Raw genomic sequence first — 20189 nt, forward strand, 5'->3', positions numbered from 1 at the left:
TGACAAAAGGAAAAGGAGACTTATAAATTTCATCCATTATAACCAAAATTCATGAGAAATCATAACATGGTTAATGAGGATGATTTTTTCATCTAATCTCATTTTAAGTGATTTTAAATCATGACGTTAAAGCCCTAAAATATGACTTGGCTTAAGAAATAAGCATGGGTCCATCATAAGTCATTCATTGACATTCGTGGAACTTATTCCAAACGGAATATTCAAACATAATTCATTTATCATTTAAAAGACTATCAACTTGTATCTAAATTTTGTCACATATGGCCCACTATCTTAGAAGAACTCTATTCATATATGTACTTAATAAGATTTCTATTAAATATGTCCCTAAAGTTTCTTATGATATCTGGACATTAAAGAAATCAAATAAAGTCTAACGTATATGTGATAGTTAATGAGGATGATTTTTTCATCTAATCTCATTTTAAGTGATTTTAAATCATGACGTTAAAGCCCTAAAATATGACTTGGCTTAAGAAATAAGCATGGGTCCATCATAAGTCATTCATTGACATTCGTGGAACTTATTCCAAACGGAATATTCAGACATAATTCATTTATCATTTAAAAGACTATCAACTTGTATCTAAATTTTGTCACATATGGCCGACTGTCTTAGAAGAACTCTATTCATATATGTACTTAATAAGATTTCTATTAAATATGTCCCTAAAGTTTCTTATGATATCTGGACATTAAAGAAATCAAATAAAGTCTAACATATATGTGATAGGTTCCCACATCACGTAGCTCATTGAAACTTCTCTTGTAGCATTCTAGAGATATTAAAGATCAGTGGGAGCATTAAGTGTCTTAGTAATAACTTGCAATAGTTGCAAGAGGTGGGGAGTGAAAATCTAACATTACCTAAATTTGCATCTCTTGTACAAGACACCGCTCCATCATGACACTGTTCCATCAATACTTGTCTCCTTAAAATCTAATGCTACTCTTACAAAAGTTTCATTGTTGCTTAATTGTGCGCACACTTAGATTTCTTACCTAAACTAACATAATCCTCAACAAGAGAAATCACAATGACTAACGTTATTAATTTGTTTTCTCTATTAGAATTTGTTGGTTGTTAAATATTGACCCTAAGCATGCTGAGTTCCTAAAGATTTCTAAGGTCAATGGGAGTAGTCAAAGTCCTTATCATGACTTGCAAGGAATACAAGAGGCGGGGGGAAGAGTGTCATTAAATTTCACTCCGAGTTTAACTCCGATTACACCTCTTGTACACCATACTGCACCAACTCTTACAAACTTAGACTGAAAATGATAGCAACCTAACCAAGAGCTAATCCATAAAACTGAAACTTCTAATGAACCCAATAATCAACTCAGGAGGTCATCTAGGTTTAAAAGCCTACTAACTTTGATGATTACATAACCTCCCTAATGAAGTTGAAATGGATTTTTGGAAATGTTTAATGATCCTATCTCTTAAAATCAAGCCGTTAGCGTAAATCAATCATTTGGATGGAATAAAACAGTTTTCTAGTAAAACAGATTTTATGTGTTCGTGTAACGTTTGGGATTTTTGAATTACCTAAGAGTGTTCATAACTAAACCAAATCCTGATATAAGCGTTAAGACACTAAGAAGCATGATTGATTGTCAAAGGTTATACTTAGGAAGAGATAAATTATCAAAGATTTCTTTGAGGATCATCACTGTTCTAGTAGCTTATAATGGTTTAAAGCTACATTAGATGAACATTAAAAACAAATTTCCCTAACAAATGGCTGACACATTTACATGTTCATCAGATAACAACCTAAAGTTTCAAACTGAAGGTTAAAGAACACTTTATTTGTAAGCCAATAATATCCATGTATGGGTTAATGCAAACATCATAATGTGATGAAAAGCTAACGTACTTATTTTCATCAAGAATCAAGTGGATTAATGAACCTACCTCAAAATGGGTAGGAGCAACTAAGATAAACTTGCCTATATAGATGATATTCTTTTGACAAGTATATGTTACATAAGTCAAAGCATTGTTAACACAAACTTTGATATAATAAATCTCAGAGATGTCTCTTATGTAATAGATATCATAACGTACCGAGATAGACCCAATGGGACATTAGTTTCGTTCCATAAATTTAACATTAAATGGGTCCTTACATATGTAACAAAATACTGCTCTCCTTTAAGAGGATAATATGATAAATGAGATTACTTTCCTTATGCTTCATTAATTGGAAGCCTTATGTAAGTTTAAGTCTATACTCGTTTAGATATTACTCACATTGCAACACACTAGATATGTCTAGATTAATGTGTAGCATCTAATGGAGTATTACAATATCTTTAAAAGAAACGAGAGACTACAATTTAAAGAAGAAGTGAGAATTAAAACCGGTTTATTACTCTAAATTGTGATATTTAAAGATGATAGAATGTAATTTTGGGTACATCTTTATGTCAGCAGACAAAACCTATCTCATGGAGGAGTCATAATGCACTGATATTAACAACCTAAGTTATAACGACATAATATAATCACTAAATGTTGTTGGAAATTTATCAGTGGACTCATAAGTTTATTAACTCCATATAATTAATGTTTTGAAGAATTAGTGTGATAAAGTCAGCTACCATGACTATTTGAACAGTAACAGTTCAAGAGGTGCTGCATTAAATTTCGATACGCAATTAATTATTCGTTTATGAACGAATTGAGGAAACTAAGTTTTGTATCAAATACATTCATGATATGCTTAAGGATCCTATAACTGAAGGGCTATTACCCATAAGTCTTATTAGGAGAGCTCATAGACGGGTATTAATTAATGGTCGTGCGTAATTGCATATCGTACTATGAATGACTAAGTATTAGTTAATTTTCCTCATCAGTTTGATTTTGTATGTCTCTAAGAATATGTCAAGCCGACATAAGGGCATATAGACAAATAAAGTTACAAATCAAACAAAGGGCTTATGCGTATTTTGATCATAACGATTAGGTTTTAAATTAAGGCTATAGTATGATTAATGGGGGTCCTTAGTCGCATAATGATTCAACGGCTGTATTTCTCTGCTATAGTACTTGTTTAAGGCTAAAATGAGTGTTAACTCCTCATCAGGCTTACCTAATACTCATAGTAAATGATTACTCGGCTAAGTGGGAGAATGTAAGATTAAATATATTTTTATATTATATTTAATCTAGTAGCCATTATAATCATTTACATTATATGGATCAAAATATATAACAATCCTATTAAATAATTAGTTGGTAATTGTTGATGGGCCTAATTACCCTTATTAACTAATTAGGGTTTCCTCCTGTGTGCATATATAAGGAGATAATTAGAGGGTTAAAGGGTTAGACTCTAATCACAATAACATCACTCATGAAATCGCCCCCTCTCTCCTAACCGATTCCCTTGTCGGTTTCTTATCATCACCATCATTAGATTGCACCCTAAGGAGGAACCAAACCAAGATGATAATCATGTCAAAACTTATTGCTGTGTCTCCATCTGGATTCTCTGTTGGCCTGTACTGCTGCAATCAGGTATGTTTTCATGTTTTCCATTATGCCTAAAACAGAAATGACCAAGTTTTGAGTGTGTTTTATAGCTGAAATTGTGGTGTTTTATGACTTTATACACTTTGTAGGAAAAATGGACTTTGTAGCCGAACCCCACCCATATATATATATATATGTGTGTGTGTGAGTGTGTGTGTGTGTGTGCGCGCGCGTATATATGTATGTATGTATTTTAAGAGAATTCGATGACATTAATTTAGATATACTTACACAACGGATCAAAACATGTTATCTTTGTAAAACTTGTTAACTTAAAAGTTAAAACAGTCTTAAATGGATTGGTACCACCCAAACTATACTGTATGTCCATTAGTTGCTCGTCATCACCACCATTGTCGTCACCACCACTCCCATTGCCACCGCTTACACCACCACAACCTGACGCCACCACGCTCTCTCTTGTCATGTTATATCTGTTATATATGTTTAACTTGTATGATAAAATTGGGAAGGACTTGAAGCTTTAATCAACCCGATATTGGGATAGATTTGTACTGTTTATGTTTATGACTAGATTATGAGCATATACCAAATTATTTTATTAGCTTCAAAATTTTATTAAAAGGAATAAGACAGAACGAGATAACATTACTAACCTACTCAGAAAAGCAACCTTCAAATGCAAATACATGACTAGAAAATATAAACACACGAAAACAAATCACGCAAACCAAAATAAAAAGGGGAAATGGACTGTATCACCCTTAACTATGCAAAATTGGTCAATATCACGCTCAACTTTCAAGTTGGCTCCCACCACCCTCTACTCAATAAGTTGGTGTCACTGTCACCCCTTCGTTAAATAATCATTAACTGAGTTAGTTTTTTAATCCTATGTGGCAATGAACTTGTGAGGTGGACACGCTACGTGGACTCACCATCATCTATCTCTGTAAACATAAATAAAAACCTTAAATCACTTGCCAGTTCAACCCAAACACAAATTGCAGAGAACCAACTCCGTCACCACCACTAACCATTCCCACAATCACCACCAACCACCATCACCTCCGCCAACATAGATCGAAGCACAAATCTCAACCACCATCCGAATTCGAATTCAAATCGCCATTGATGACTGCTTTTCGAGTCTTTTTCGGATCTTTTCTAAGCTCATAACCCAAATCATTCGAATTCGAAGACCCATTGATTACTACTTCTGTGTTGTTGACTGATGAAAGCTTCATCTTCTTCTGATGATGATTAACATGATGCTGGTCAGTTGAGTTGATCACGTGAGACCTAATGTGACCTCCCAAAGATCTACCACATGGGAAGCCCTTATTGCACAACTTGCAAACACAATCACCACCAACCACCACCGGCGAGGTCACAATTGACGTCGCCGGAGTCTTCCAACCGTAACCATACCGATCACCAAAAACACATCCTGATCCACCGAATCTCTTTAATTTGGCATCAAATCCGGCTCCCTTTCCTCTTCACATTGATATGTTTAAACAAGTTTTGATATAATTCGATACATTTCGATTCGATTTCAGTTTGTTCAGTTGATTTACCGTAGTGACAGATCTGACAAACGAGATGTGAACGCCGAGGCCGCTGTGCTTGCCGGAACATTATAGACACATGAAGATCTGGATCGACGCAAATTTTGTTGCCTGGTTGCGATTGGAGGTCCCGGAGCTGCCATGATTGGAGATTAAACTAATACAGAGGTATTGGGATATTAGTTCATCAATCAATTTGTGGAAAATTAAACTAATACAGATTCTTCGAGGAGGATGTGGACGTTAAGGGTCACGACTTCCGGCTACTGCCCTTTGGTGCTGGTAGACTTGTCTGCCCGGGTGCACAGCTTGCGATAAACCTGGTTACGTCTATGTTGGGCCATCTTTTGCACCATTTTGAGTGGACTCCACCGGCCGGTGTGAAGCCCGAAGAGGTGGATTTGACCGAGAACCCGGGAATGGTGACTTACATGAAGAACCCGCTACAGGCGGTGGCGACACCACGATTACCGAACAACTTGTACAAGCGGGTTCCAGTGTGATACTAAATCTGAACGTATTGAGATATTAGTTCATCAATCAATTTGTGGAAAATTAAACTAATACAGAGGTTATTTAATGGGTATTTAATGGGTGAGTCCACGTAGGCTGTCCATCTCATCATCCCCTTGCCACGTAGGATTAAAAACAAACAGAGTTAGTGATTATTTAACGAAGGGGTGACACTGCCACCTAAATGTCGAGTAGAGGGTGGTGGGAGCCAACTTGAAAGTTGAGCGTGGTATTGGCCAATTTTGCATAGTTTAGAGTGATACAGTCCATTTCCCCAAATAAAAAAGAAGATCTAAGGGGAACGAGACAAGAACAAACTCCCATGGATCTAAACACCTGTTGCACTATACCGTAGATGCAAAGCGACCAAACCCTCATCCCTCAACTTTAAACTCCATTGTAGTTTATCGATAGTAGAACCTTTTCTATCGATCCTAAACATCGATTAAAAGATTATTATTTTTTTGTTTTTAAATGCCATCTTTAAACCTATATGGAAGAATTCGATCCATTTACACAAATGAGTGAGAGAAAATGGGCCTTGAATTTTTCCCTAATGGATCTTTGTAAAGCCATTGATTTTCGGTTTCTAGAACATTATCTTTTGATGAACCAAAATAGTCTAGCGATGAAAAACTTGACTAAAATGTGTGTACGACCTTTAGAAATCATAGCCAATGAAGAATCACTATTACACCCGACAATGACTGACAAAAATTATACGTCCAACATCCTCAAATCATTCATTGTCATCGATTGAAAATGTAAATCAGTTATCAATAAGTAAGGCCAAGAGAATACACTTAGAATCATTGGCATGTTCGATCTGAGTATAATCCAATTGCTAAGTTATGGCTAGTCCTTTACTTAGGAGAGGATGCCCTATTGCCGATTAAAAGGGGAAAGAAAAAAACGTATCAAATAAGAAGTGTACTGTGAAAGAGGAGTTCTTTGAGTTGACTCGTCGGGCCAGAAAAAGATAAATCAATGCAACTGAAGTAAGTAATGGAAGCCCTTACATAACAACTACTGCAAGAGCCTTTACTTCCTATATAGATTGAGACTTTCACTATTGGCATTGGATTAGGTTGTATTAGTTGTTAGACCCGCTTAGGAATCAAGATGGTTAAATAAACTAGTCTAAAATGTGACTCTTTAATTAGCTGCTTTCATAAGAAGTATCGAAATCGAAAAAAAAGCTTCATCAAAAAAGAGAATGAACCTTATTAGGACATAGTAAGTATATTAGAAACAAAGTTCTACACATGGAATCTAAAGAACAACAACAAAAAGAACTATACATGACCAAAACTATTGTAGTAATAAGCTATCAATAAAAGACAATGGTTGAAAAGTATAATCATGCAGACTAAACGTTATAGAGACACGAATTCATGATGAAGGTAACATGCAAAGTCCCAAAAGTATAAGTAAAACTAAACCTCTAAGTTAAGGCTAAGAAAACTATGTGCCCTCCCCAATAATCATAAACAAGATGAAGGTAACATGCACAGTGACCTAAAATGTAAAATGAGTAAGTCACACACCCACTAATCCTACTATCAAATTTACATTTGTTTTTAATCTATTATGAGAGTGGATACCGGCTCAACCTCATGGAAGAGATATTTATTTTTCCAACACTTTTGTAATACTAGCTACTAAACCTTTTGCAAGAAAAACTTTTGATTAATGGTAAATTCAAAAGAAGTTGAGACAAATATGTACTGAATTCATATTTATATTTATATTTTGTCTTTAAAAAAGTTTGTACTGAACTGGACTTAAACAAAGCAAAAAGTTATCCATAACAAATATCAAAAATTAACTAAGTCACCTTGTTTTCTAAAACACTTGATCCTCTAGCTTTAGGCAATCATAGATTGTTAATCCCAACTGAAATTTATGGAACCCTAAAGATAGGGTTGTCCAAAGGGATGGAACCAAACCGACTCAGGCCCTCCAGAACAAAAAACCCTTTTATTCATGAAATTGGGAACCACAAATCGAACCTTAGAAGCTTATGTTGTTCCAGTCCTAAAGCCTAAAGGGTCTGATGGACTGGTTAAAGGGTCTGGTAGGTCAGAATTTTTTGTGTAATGGACCTCTGAAGGGCAAGTGGAACAAATCCAGAACCATACAAATATATATTCTTTTCTAGTTGAATAACCCTCTCTATCATATCATGTATGCTATTTAATTTATTTAATGGATAACAAGAGTTTAAAACTAAACAGAACACAAGGTCAGAAAGTAAACAAAGAACACAAGTTCAAAAACTAAATAGAACAATTCAAAAATCACTAAAACTAAACAAAGAAGGCGATTTGTTGGTTTATTGATCACACATGTACACACCGAGAAACTAAAGAAGACGAGTGGCAAACAATGACATACTTGGACGAAGAGTGGCAAACATGTACATAATAGGTTTACACATATTAGGTCCTGATTCATATGGTTTGTATAAATGCTGGGATATGCGACGTCGAAGTTGATGCTTATTGTTTGAATTTCAGTATTTCATGTTCAAAGACTTGTGCAAAAATGGAGATGTAATGCTGCACTCCAAGTGTTCGACAAAACTCCTAAACAACTGTAACCATAATATTAAAAAATTTTCAGCTTTAATGCATCGGGGTTGTGAATTTAACGCAACAGATTGCCATCCAAGAAGATCATTTCAAGTTTCAACTCATATATTTGTATACTACATAATCACCATACAATACTCACACACACAAAACACCAACACCTATATCTTTTGTAAAATTAATTGAGCACCAAATTGTGGTGGAAGACTGAACACTGCAGATGGAGAATGTTGGTAAGATGGAGACAACTCAAACGAGAACCGTTGCAAAATCTTAGCTATAGCTGTTTTAGCTTCTACCATGGCAAGGTTTTGCCCTATGCAAATCTTCGGACCACCACCAAATGGCATAAAACACACCGATCCTCTGCCCTTTGTTGCATTTCCTACTCCTTCCGAGAATCTTTCTGGTTTGAACTCTGTTGCATCTTCTCCCCATATTTCAGGGTCATGATGAACATTAATTATAGATATGATTATGTTCACACCCGATGGCAACATCATGTTTCCTAGCTTTGTTTCATTGGCAGTATTGCGTAGAATTTTGACTACTGTTGGGTATAGCCTAAGAACCTCGTTTAGTATCATTGTCACAATCTTGAGATGTTTCAGGCCTTCAAAATGTGGTTCTCCACCACCAAAAACTTGTGTAATCTCTTGTCGGGCTTTGTTTTGCCATTCTTGATGCATACTTAGACAAACCATGGTCCAAAGAATCAAATTTGAGGTTGTTTCGGATCCTGCAATGTAAAACAGTTTGCATTCTTCAATCACGTCTTCAATACTTAATCCAACTCCATTTTCTTTGATTTCCTTTGAATTTGATGCGAGCAAAATCCCTAGTAAGTCTTTGTTGCTATCAGCTCCCATCTCGATTGCTTTCTTCCTAGTTTCGACAATGTCCTTGGCAAGAACTTGTAGCTCCTTGCGGTTTTGTTTAAACTTCTTGTTTGCTTTTGTAGGTATAAGCCTACATATACAACAAACCATCTTAACAACTATAAACTAGCGGTGGCAAAATGGTATGTAGGGTGACAACATGAAATTTAAGTGCGAGCTAAGTCAAACTGAGACGGATAGGGTGAGTTGATTACCAATATATTATACTATTTTACTTAGGAACGTATCGGATTGGCGGGATGACAGTTTGAATTGTAGAACCTAAACATGGCTCCCATCTGTTCATTTGTGTAAAAAAAAAAAATCCGTCGTAACTCGTACACAGTTCAATTTTTTTAACCCGAAAAATACATGTTTAACATTTATCTAAAGAAGCAAACAAACTGATGAGTTGTAAACAAGTTAATGGATTGGCGGGGTTATAACAAATGGGTTAAAAGGGTTGTAAATGGGTTGACAAGTCAACCCATAAATGGAACTCAATTTTTTTTCCTATCATTATGTTTCGGGTCGGGTCGGGTTGGCTATTCGATTTAAGTCGGGTCAAATAATAATAGTTCCAAATAAAACAAATTGTATATTTATTAAACTACCCATCACTTATATACAAAGTTTATAAATAGAGTTAAATGCCATTTTAGTCCATGTGGTTTGAGTCATTTTGTCAGTTTAGTCCAAGGGTTTCATTTTTAGCATGTGGGTCCAAAAAGGTTTCATCGTTGCCTTTTTAGTCCACTGGGTTAAATTCGTCTATTTTTTCGGTTAACGAGAAGGCCAATTCGGTCATTTTATATGTAACTCTGTTCACTATTAGGGGAATTCGGCCATATAAAATGACCAAATTGGCCTTCTCATTAACAAAAAAAATGGATGAGATTAACCCAGTGGACTAAAATGGTAACGGTGAAACCTTTTTGAACCCAGAGGTGGAAAAATGAAACATTTGGACTAAACTGACAAAATGGCCCAAACCACAGGAACTAAAATGGCATTTAACTCTTATAAATATTTAGGATATACAATTTAGAAAAAATAATCGGTGGGACAATCCTATATAATTTTAAACTTTTCGGACAAAAAATCGGAACTTGTACACTTCTAACCGAAACATTGGGGTGGGCGGGTGCACCCCCGGGCACCCACAATACTTCGCCCATGGTTATATGACATTCCAAAACCGTGTAGTGTTTGTGCCATGTAATGATTATTATTAATATGCATGACTATCGACCTATTTGATTAATTTTCTTTTTGTTAAATACTTTAGCTTAATAAATTTAACGTGTTAAAAGTTTAGATACAATGCAAATCGACCCATATACATGTATATGAGAGCTTTATATTATACCTTCCTCCCGGAATATAAAAAGTGTATAGCAGTTGAACCACTAAATCGATTTGTTCCTTCTGGATATGGAATATTTTTTGTGCTTCTTCGTAATTACTGTTGAATGCTGCTCGCGAAATCACATCTCCAGACAAGTTATCGATATATGGCCACACGTCAACTTCCGCCACCCCATTTTCGGCCACCAACAGTTCCATTTTGTTAACCATTTCATTACAACTTAAACAAATATTCGAGAACATACCCTATGCATCCATCAAGCCCAAGGAACGATTCAGATTTTCATCATGAAAAATTGGTAAAAAGTAATCTAAAAATAAATAAATAAAAAACAAACCTTTATACTTTCAAGATGAAAGGCTGGGTTGATAATGCGACGATGTTTGGTCCATTTAGGACCCTCGGAGAGCAAAAGTCCACCAGTAATGCTATCCCTAACCGGCTCTTTTTGTGGCCTCTGAAAGTCGTTGGGTCTTGATAATATCTCTTTGATCAGTTCTGGGTCCATGACGTAGACCCGAGGGCTTGGCCCGAACCATATATAAGACTTTTTACCTGTTAGACGTGAAACGATATATAGCCACAATAGATAAAGCGTAACTTTTGCCGGACAACAGACTATTAACGGGTTAAGATAGAAAACACTAAAAGTTGGATTTTAACTTAACGGGGGAAAACATACTTGTTTGGACCTTACAGGAGTGTTGGGCATAGGGATAGTGAGTTTGTTGTTGGCCAGGCAGTGTTGAAGGCAGAATCAGGCAAAGTCGCTAAACACAAGAAAGCTGGTTTAAAGAATCAACATGTGTTTATCTCATCTGCTTTGATACATTTGGTTCTCTAGCCCCGAAGACCGTGGAACTCCTGAACAGGGTCTAGCGGGTCGTGAATAGTAATTTCTTGACCCTTAAGAGTCTTTCGTCTTAATTAGGATCGGTTTTGCAATTCAAAACGGGGTTGCGATGCAACTTGTTACTGTTTACCTACCGTTTGTTTGTAATTTGCTGTTTAATATGGTATTTTAATGATATTACTAATTTTTGTTGAATCAAAGGGTTTTTCAACCTAAGACCTCTATGGGTAAATGTGTCAATGGGTTCCTTAGTTGTTGAAGATATGGTGATCTAAAGGCAAAACATATAAAAACATATCAAGGAACTTTAGTTAAAAATATTTAATGGATCAAATTACCGTATTTGTTGAAGATGTAATGTTCAAAAGGCATAACATGTGAAATGATATCATGGGAGACAGGCATAGACTTTGATCTTGCTTCCTTCATGGTTCTTCCAAACTCTATGACGTCACCCTTGAGCAGCTTGTATGAATTACCTTTATACCCTTGTTCTCTCAACAATTTCTCTAGCTTCTTTGGCTTCAGCCATACCCAGTTTAGTATTTTCCATCCCCAGCTCACAATCACAGCTACAACAATGGTGAACACAAATTTACCAGCAGTTGCTTCCATTTTTTATTGTTCTTTATATGACAATAGAACAATATTGTCACTTGTTGATGCTTATATAGTTATATAACCTTGTGAAACCTTGTTGTAGTCTTTTAAAGATATTTCTTTATTTGGTTGATTTTGACTTGACGTTGAAAGGTCAGTCTTTTAATCAAAGTTGTATGCTATCTTGACTTTTATTTGTGACAATTTTGAAAAAAAATGACTTCCCTAGGCCCATTTTGCATTTTGGAGAAATCCGGGTACAAAATACCATATCGAATTTATCGGTTAGGTACTAGTATTTCTGTACATAACCATATTGATACCGCTTTGATGTTTGTTTTTGTTTTCTAACGTTGTTTGTTAATTCTTATTAGTTCTAAGTGAAGCGTCTTTATTGCAAATATATCAAAGTCTATTTTAAATACATAACATCTTCTAAGTTATTTTATTTAATGTTTAGTTATAATGCAATAATTTTTTTTATCATCCTACTTAATTAATGAATTAATTATTATTCCATATATAAATTAGCAACTTTTTAGTGCATTAGCACTTGTACCTCAAGCTTGAGGAGTTTTTCAAAAAAAAAAAAAATTGATATTTCACTTTCTAACCTAAAAGTTTTATCTTTTACATTTTAACCCATTTGAAATTTTTACTTTTAACTCAAAGTTTTTCATCTTTTGTAATTTAACGCAACACTTTATTATTTACAACTTTGGTCCCCCATACTTTTTATCTTTCGCAAGTTTTTCGTTTTGCATTTCATTCTAAATTTTGTGAGTTATCATGTCGTAGCGTGCATGTGAGGTTCAACGTTTTTGGCTCTATTTTTTCATATTTGACAGACCCGTCACAACACGTCCCCTTTTTCCCTTTTGAAAAGTTCACCGTAACGGGCGGGTCCTAGATCGACTAAGATATTATTTTCTACGTTTTACGTTTCTGGTTAATTTCTTCGCATTAACACACTGTAACGGGTGTGCGTGGTTCAACGATTTTAGTCTACTTTTCGTTTAGTGTAATTTTTACCATTTTATCTATTTTATTTTTACGATTTTGAGAGTCGATGTGGTTGTGGCATTGGTGCTACTTGGCATGGTTTTACGAACGTTTTTAACCTATTGAATTTTTTACTAATATTTTGTTTCGGTTTACCCCTATACTTCCTTTACTTAAAAACTATTTTTTACGTGCATATTTTATGTACGAGTATGTATAAATATGATTTGTTCTACATCCTGACGTATACTTTTTTTATAGACAAGTCAGGTCAAATATAAGACGTTTTCGTTTAAAAAAACCATTTTTACGTGCATATTTTTATGTACGTTTTCGTATAAATTCAAGTTGTTCTACGTTTCACCGTAAACTTTTTTGGGAAATGATTCATGTCAAATATAATGTGTTTTCGTGTTTATTTTATGTATGTTTCGTAAAGTATGTTTCGAACCGAGTGAAGTCAAATTATGGTTTCTTTTTCTCCTTTTTTTCGAAAGCTCTAATTAATCCCTTTCGATTACATGTGCATATTTTCCTTCACACCCGTTACGTTTTCTATGTATGAGTTGGGTCACATATAATACGTTATGATTGTTCGATATGAATTTGACTTACTTTACGTTTGATCCAATCACAATGCTTATACATGTTACATTGAGTTTAACTGGATACGTCGAAATGTGTGTTTTCATATGGTTAATGCATCATATAACGTTTGGACTAATCTATTCAATGTTTACGATGTACCCGCGCCGCAACGCGGGCGGGTCTTAACCCTAGTTATATATAAATTCACAAACACAAGCAATTCGTAATGACACTTGTTCATATCAAGTTGCTGCAAAAGGGGTCTAAAACCAAATTAAAGTGTTATGATCTGTTACTGATAAACTGAAAAAGGTTTAGAGATGACATATTTGACAATAGTTGTCACAACAGCATCAGTGTAGGAGAAGTACATCAAAGACAATGGAAATTTTGATTCTGAAGATTATTTCAAAGGTGTGTTGATTCCAAATCCTTCTATATCACTTTAAGATGGAACTTTTAATACTCTTTGATAATTCCATAAGGTGAAATAATCTTAAACCCTAAATGTGTCTATGGTGAAAAAACTGTTGGTCAAATTCAAGATTGATGGAAAACGGACAGCAGGATATCATTTTTTTTTGAACGGCCAACAAATCCTCTAAATGGCCGACTGGCGAAATTCACCACATCAGGATACACTCGCCTCCGAACCGGGGAAAACCCTCACCTAGGGCCGAAGCCCATGAACACTCGTCCGTAGGCACGATGGTGCGGTGAGGTAAAACCCGCTCAGTTCAAGGATCGAACTAACGATCTCCACCTATTCATCTAGTCTCCCACCATCACCAGGTGCCGCAGAAAATAATGGGGAGGGCATGAATCGAACTTGGGTCCCTTAGAACAATAACATCAAGGCTTTGTGAGTAGTATACAAAATCAATTTGATATCCTGCGCCAATGGGGTGGTGGTGGAGTGGTAAGGAGAAACTTAAGTGGTGCTTCGGGAAGCTAAGCTGGAAAGGACGCTCATCTCAAAGGAAAGCTCTAAGGTACGTAGCTACATTGTTACGATCGACTAAGTTGATATATAGAGTATGTGTAGGATTGAGGTAGTCCAATTCACACAAAAAAAAAAAAAAAAAAAAAAAAACCCTCTTAAACTTTTAAAATTTAATGTAACAGGACAATTCCATCTTCCCAAAATGTGTTATAATATAGTATAGATATATAGTTAATCACTTAGCCATATTTCTAGACAACAAAAGCCCAACCAAAAAATATATCAATGCACAAATCTGCAATTATCAACCAACCGAAATGTGTGATGATAAAATCATTCAGATACTAAACCAAACCCAAACTATTAAATGGCATGCAAAATCAAGTGAGCACCAAACTGTGGTGGAAGACTAAACACTGCGAATGGAGAATGTTTGTAAGATGGAGAAAGCTCAAATGAGAATCGTTGCAGAATCTTAGCTATTGTTACTTTCGCTTCTATCATGGCAAAGTTTTGCCCTATGCAAATCCTTGGACCTCCACCAAATGGCATAAAGGCACACGACCCTTTGCCTTGGGTTGCATTCGCTATTCCTTCTGAGAATCTTTCAGGCTTGAACTCGGTTGCATCTTCTCCCCATATTTCAGGGTCATGGTGAACACGAAGTATAGGTATGATTATGTTCACGCCTGATGGTAGCATCATAGCTCCTAGCTTTGTCTCCTTGTGGGTAGCTCGTAGAACAAGGGTTGCAGGCGGGTATAGCCTAAGAACCTCGTTTAGTATCATGGTAACAATCTTCAGATGTTTTAGGCCTTCAAAATGTAGTTCTTGAGTACCAAAAACTTCCAAAATCTCTTCTCGAGCTTTGTGTTGCCATTCTTGATGCAAGCTTAAACAAACCATGGTCCAAATAATCAAACTCGAGGTTGTTTCGGATCCCGCAAGGTAAAATAGTTTGCATTCTTCTATCACATCTTCAATACTCATTCCATCCCCTTGATCTTTGAATTCTTTTGAATTTGATTCCAGCAAAATCCCTAGTAAATCATTGTTGCTAGCTTCTCCGGTCTCGATTGCTTTCTTTCTCTTTTCAACTATACCCCTCGCAAGAGTTTGAAGCTTATGGTGGTTTTCGTTGAACCTTTTGTTTGCTTTTGTAGGTATAAACCTATGTATAAAATAAACCATCATAACAATTATATATTAGAGCTAGTTGGCTAGCGGTTAAAAAAAATGCTAAATGCAATTACTAGTTTTTGAAGTTTTAAACTGTTTTGTCCTTTTTCCGTCAAATATTTTATATTAATCCATTTAGTTTTTTATATTACAAATGTAGTAATTGGAGCATTGTTACTTACCTTCCTCCTGGAAGATAAAAAATAAACAACAACTGCAATGCAAGATCCATTTGTTCCTTTTGAATACTGAATATACTTTGTGCTTCTTCATAACTACTGCTGAATGCTGCTCGTGAAATCACATCTCCGGCCAAGTTATCAATATAAGGCCACACGTCGACTTCTGCAACGCCACTTTCTGTTGTGAGCACTTCCCATTTCTTGATCATTTCACTGCAACTTAAACAAATTGCCGAGAGCATACTCTATGCAACCATCAAAACACATCTATTTAGATCTTGATCATTCCAACAAAATTGATGATGTATATAAAATACAAAAGGAAAAGATTTTCTTTTGGTTCCTAGTTGGTTTAGAAAAGTCATATTTGTCTAGATACAGAATATTGTTTGTTAGATATGTGGTGTAATCAGGGATAACTTGCTGACTAAGGAGAATTATAATACATATTGAACAAGTTAGGAGGTGTGAGAGTTAGAGTTGTTATAATTCTAAACCTTCGGAGGGGTTTCAAGGGGGCAGCACCCCTAGAAGCAGGGTCCAAGGGGCAGAACCCCTGGCTGGGGTCGAGCTGTAAGGCAATTTAAAATTAAAAAAAAAAGTCATCATAATTTTGAAGGTAAAAAATAAAGACAGTTGTAAGCCAATTTAAGATTTAAAAAAAAAAAAACATTACCGTCTGTTGGCAATTACCTGCAAATCATCACCAAAATCCGTACTATCTTTTTGGTCTCATTCTACGGGTTCATTCACGAATTTGCAAAACACACATATTGTTGTTTAATTTCTCGAATCAAAGTTGTATCCGACTAAATTATTCGGGAAAACCACCAAAACAATTTGATCTGGGAGTGATCACACGTCTCTCTGATTAACCATGGTATACAAAATTCCTAACATTGTTTTATTTGCTTTTTTTTACATTCTGATATAAATTTTGTTATAATTTTTTTTACATTTTCTAGTTTGAAACCACTCGGATTATAATATTTCAGAATGTCCCAGGTTATTATTATTAACATATAAATTAGCAACTTGTATATGCATAATGAGTTGTAACATATGCTTTGGACGTTTTCCAAAAAAAAGTTGATTTTCTATTTTTCACCCAAAGCTTTATATCTTTTACAATTTTAACCTTACATAGTTTGGTTTTATAACTTTAACCCAAAACTTTTCATTATTTGCAATTTAACTTCACAACTTTTTTCACTAATAGTTTTCATCTTTCGCAAATTTTCGTTTTACGTATAGTTCTAATTTTTTCGAGTTAATACGACGCAACGTGCATGTGTGGTTCAACGTTTTTACCTCTATTTTTCCACGTTTGAAAGGTTCGTCGCAACACGCATATCCTAGGTCGAGTCAGTGTTGGTGATCGATGACGGTTGTGTGACATTAGTACTATTTGACACCGTTTTACGACCCGCCGCAACACGGGGTGTGCTTTGAGGGTTTGCTAGAGAAAAAATGGTTATGCATATGGTTGTCGTAACGTTGGCTTTGGGGGTTTTAAAAAAAAAACTGATTTTTTTACTTTTCACCAAAAAGCATGTCATAAATTACTTTTAACCCAAAACTATTTATTTTTTTTACTTTTAACCCAAAAATTTTTATGTTTTGCAATCTATCCTCAAAACTTTTTTTACTTTCAACTTTGGCCTTTTATAGTTTTCATTTTCTGCAAATTTTTCGCTTTATGCTTGGTTCTAAATTTTGTGACTTAAAACATTGCAACGCGCGTCTTTGGTTTAACGTTTTTACGTTTCATTCTAAATTTTGCGAGTTAACACGACGCAACGTGCGTGTGTGGGTGAACGTTTTTACATCGTCTATTTTTTCCCCGTTTGATAGGTTTAACATAATGTGCGTGTCCTAGATCCACTTTGTTATAACTAAAGAATCCCCGCCGCATTGCGGCGGGTCGCAATCCTAGTTAAAGTTAAATAGAGATAAAAAAATCAAAGAGTTAATTACTGTTTTCGTCCCTGAGGTTTGTCAAAAATAACGGTTTCAGTCCATTAGTTCAAAAATTGCGATTTCAGTCCATTAGTTTCATTTTCGTAACCATTTCAGTCCACTAACTTAACTCCATCCATTTATTTTGTTAACTTTGAGTTAACTAACTAATTCAGGGACGGTTTGCGTCAGTTTTAGAAACACAGGGACTTAAGTGTAAACTCTAAAACATTAAAACAAAAAAATAGTAAATTCCAAAAAATCAAAAAAATTACAAAAAAAACAAACAAATTCCAAAAAATTCTAAAAAATAATAAAAATTCTAAAAAATCATAAAAATTCTAAAAAATCCAAAAAATCCGTTACGGCGCGAATTGTTTCGAACATGAACCGTTTCGAGCTTAACCATTTCGACGCGAACCGTTTCGACCCGTACCGTTTCGACCCGAACCGTTTCGAGCTGAACAGTCCGTACCGTTTCGACCGGAACCGTTTCGAGCTGAACCGTTTTGACGCGAACCGTTTCGACCCGTACCGTTTCGAGTCGAACCGTTTCGACCCGTACCGTTTCGAAGTCGAACCGTTTCAAGCCGTACCGTTTCGAACCGAACCGTGCCGTTTCGAACCGAACCGTTTCAAGCTGAACCGTTTCGAACTGAACCGTGCCGTATCGAACCGAACCGTTTCAAGCTGTACCGTTTCGACACGAACCGTGCCGTATCGAACCGAAATGGTTCGGCTTCGAAACGGTACGGCTTCGAAACGGTTCGGGTCGAAACGGTACGGTTCGATACGGTTCAGCTCGAAACGGTTCGGTTCGATACGGCACGGTTCGGTTCGAAACGGTTCAGCTCGAAACGACACGGTTCGAAACGGTACGGCTTGAAACGGTTCGGCTTCGAAACGGTTGGGTTCGAAACGGTTCAGCTCGAAACGGTTCGGCTTCGAAACGGTACGGGTCAAAACGGTACGGGTCGAAACGGTTCGCATCGAAACGGTTCAGCTCGAAACGGTTCGGGTCGAAACGGTACGGACGGTTCAGCTCGAAACGGTTCGAGTTCGAAACAGTTTGCCCCGAAACGGATTTTTTGGATTTTTTAGAATTTTTTAGAATTTTTATGATTTTTTTGAATTTTTATTATTTTTTAGAATTTTTTGGAATTTGTTTGGTTTTTTGGAATTTTTTTGATTTTTTGGAATTTACTATTTTTTTTTGTTTTAATGTTTTAGAGTTTACACTTAAGTCCCTGTGTTTCTAAAACTGACGCAAACCGTCCCTGAATTAGTTAGTTAACTCAAAGTTAACAAAATAAATGGATGGAGTTAAGTTAGTGGACTGAAATGGTTACGAAAATGAAACTAATGGACTGAAATCGCAATTTTTAAACTAATGGACTGAAACCGTTATTTTTGACAAACCTCAGGGATGAAACAGTAATTAACTCAAAATCAAATTATAGAGTAAACTGCCAAAATGGTCCCTGAGGTTTAGTCACTTTTGCCACTTTAGTCCAAAACTCAAACCTTTTGAATCTGGGTTCCTGTGATTTCAATTTTGTTTTCATTTTCATCCAAAATCAAAATTTTGTCAGACTTTTCAGTTAACATCCAAAACAAAAAAAAAACTGGATGTTAACTGAAAAATCTGATCAAAACTCAAAGACCATTTTGGCAGTTCACTCCAAATTATATGTTAAACTCATCAGAGACAAAAAAAAAAAAAAAAATTAAAAAGAAAATCAATCAGTTATGATTAGAATTAGAGTCTACTCCCTCAACAATCAACAAGCGGATTGCGTAAAAACAAAACACTTTTAAAAAGTACATATAAGAACCAACCTTGATACTTTCAAGATGAAAGGCTGGGTTGATTATGTGTCGATGTTTGGCCCATTTGTGACCTTCAGAGACTACAAGTCCACCGATGATGCTATCCCTGAGTGGCTCATGTTGTGGCCTCCGAAACTCGTTGGGTCGCAATAAAATCTCCTTGATCAGTTCTGGGTCCGCAACATAGGCCCGTGGCGTTGGCCCGAACCATATGTAAGATTTTTTACCTACAAATCCAAAAAACTTCTTGATGATACAATGATCAAAACACATACAAATACATGTAACATGTTCAAAATTACCGTATTTATTGAAAATATGATGCTCATAGGGCAACACATGTGAACTGATATCATGGGAGATAGGCATAGGCTTTGATTATACTTCCTTCACCATTGTTGCAAGCTCTATGAGGTCTCCCTTCAACAGCTTGTATGAATTACCTTTATACCCTTGTTCTCTCAATGATTTCTCTAGCTTCTTTGGATTTAGCCATGCCCAGTTTAGTAGTTTCCATCCCCATCTCAGTATCACAACTACAATAATGGCTATCACAAGTTTACCCACAGCTGCTACCATTTTTCTCTAAATGAAAATAG

The 20189-nt window shown here is 35.7% G+C and overlaps 2 protein-coding genes across 2 annotated transcripts; both read right to left on the reverse strand.

The window, feature by feature from the left end:
- Nucleotides 1–8188: 8188 nt before the first annotated feature.
- On the reverse strand, nt 8189–11962 carry LOC110929422 (cytochrome P450 CYP72A219). Its single transcript, XM_022172580.2, has 4 exons — nt 11646–11962; nt 10792–11009; nt 10455–10699; nt 8189–9176 (listed from the first exon to the last, which is right to left on the reverse strand). The coding sequence occupies exons 1-4, from the start codon at nt 11920–11922 to the stop codon at nt 8369–8371; spliced, it is 1548 nt and encodes a 515-aa protein (XP_022028272.1). The 5' UTR covers nt 11923–11962; the 3' UTR covers nt 8189–8368.
- A 2672-nt stretch (nt 11963–14634) lies between these two features.
- LOC110929425 (cytochrome P450 CYP72A219-like) lies at nt 14635–20182 on the reverse strand. Its single transcript, XM_022172583.2, has 4 exons — nt 19893–20182; nt 19600–19817; nt 15802–16046; nt 14635–15611 (listed from the first exon to the last, which is right to left on the reverse strand). Exons 1-4 carry the CDS (start codon nt 19957–19959, stop codon nt 14804–14806), a joined length of 1338 nt encoding a protein of 445 aa, XP_022028275.1. The 5' UTR covers nt 19960–20182; the 3' UTR covers nt 14635–14803.
- Between the last annotated feature and the right edge of the window lie 7 nt (nt 20183–20189).

The sequence above is a fragment of the Helianthus annuus genome, chromosome 3 (genome assembly GCF_002127325.2).
Source record: "Helianthus annuus cultivar XRQ/B chromosome 3, HanXRQr2.0-SUNRISE, whole genome shotgun sequence".
Classification (NCBI taxonomy): Eukaryota; Viridiplantae; Streptophyta; class Magnoliopsida; order Asterales; family Asteraceae; genus Helianthus; species Helianthus annuus.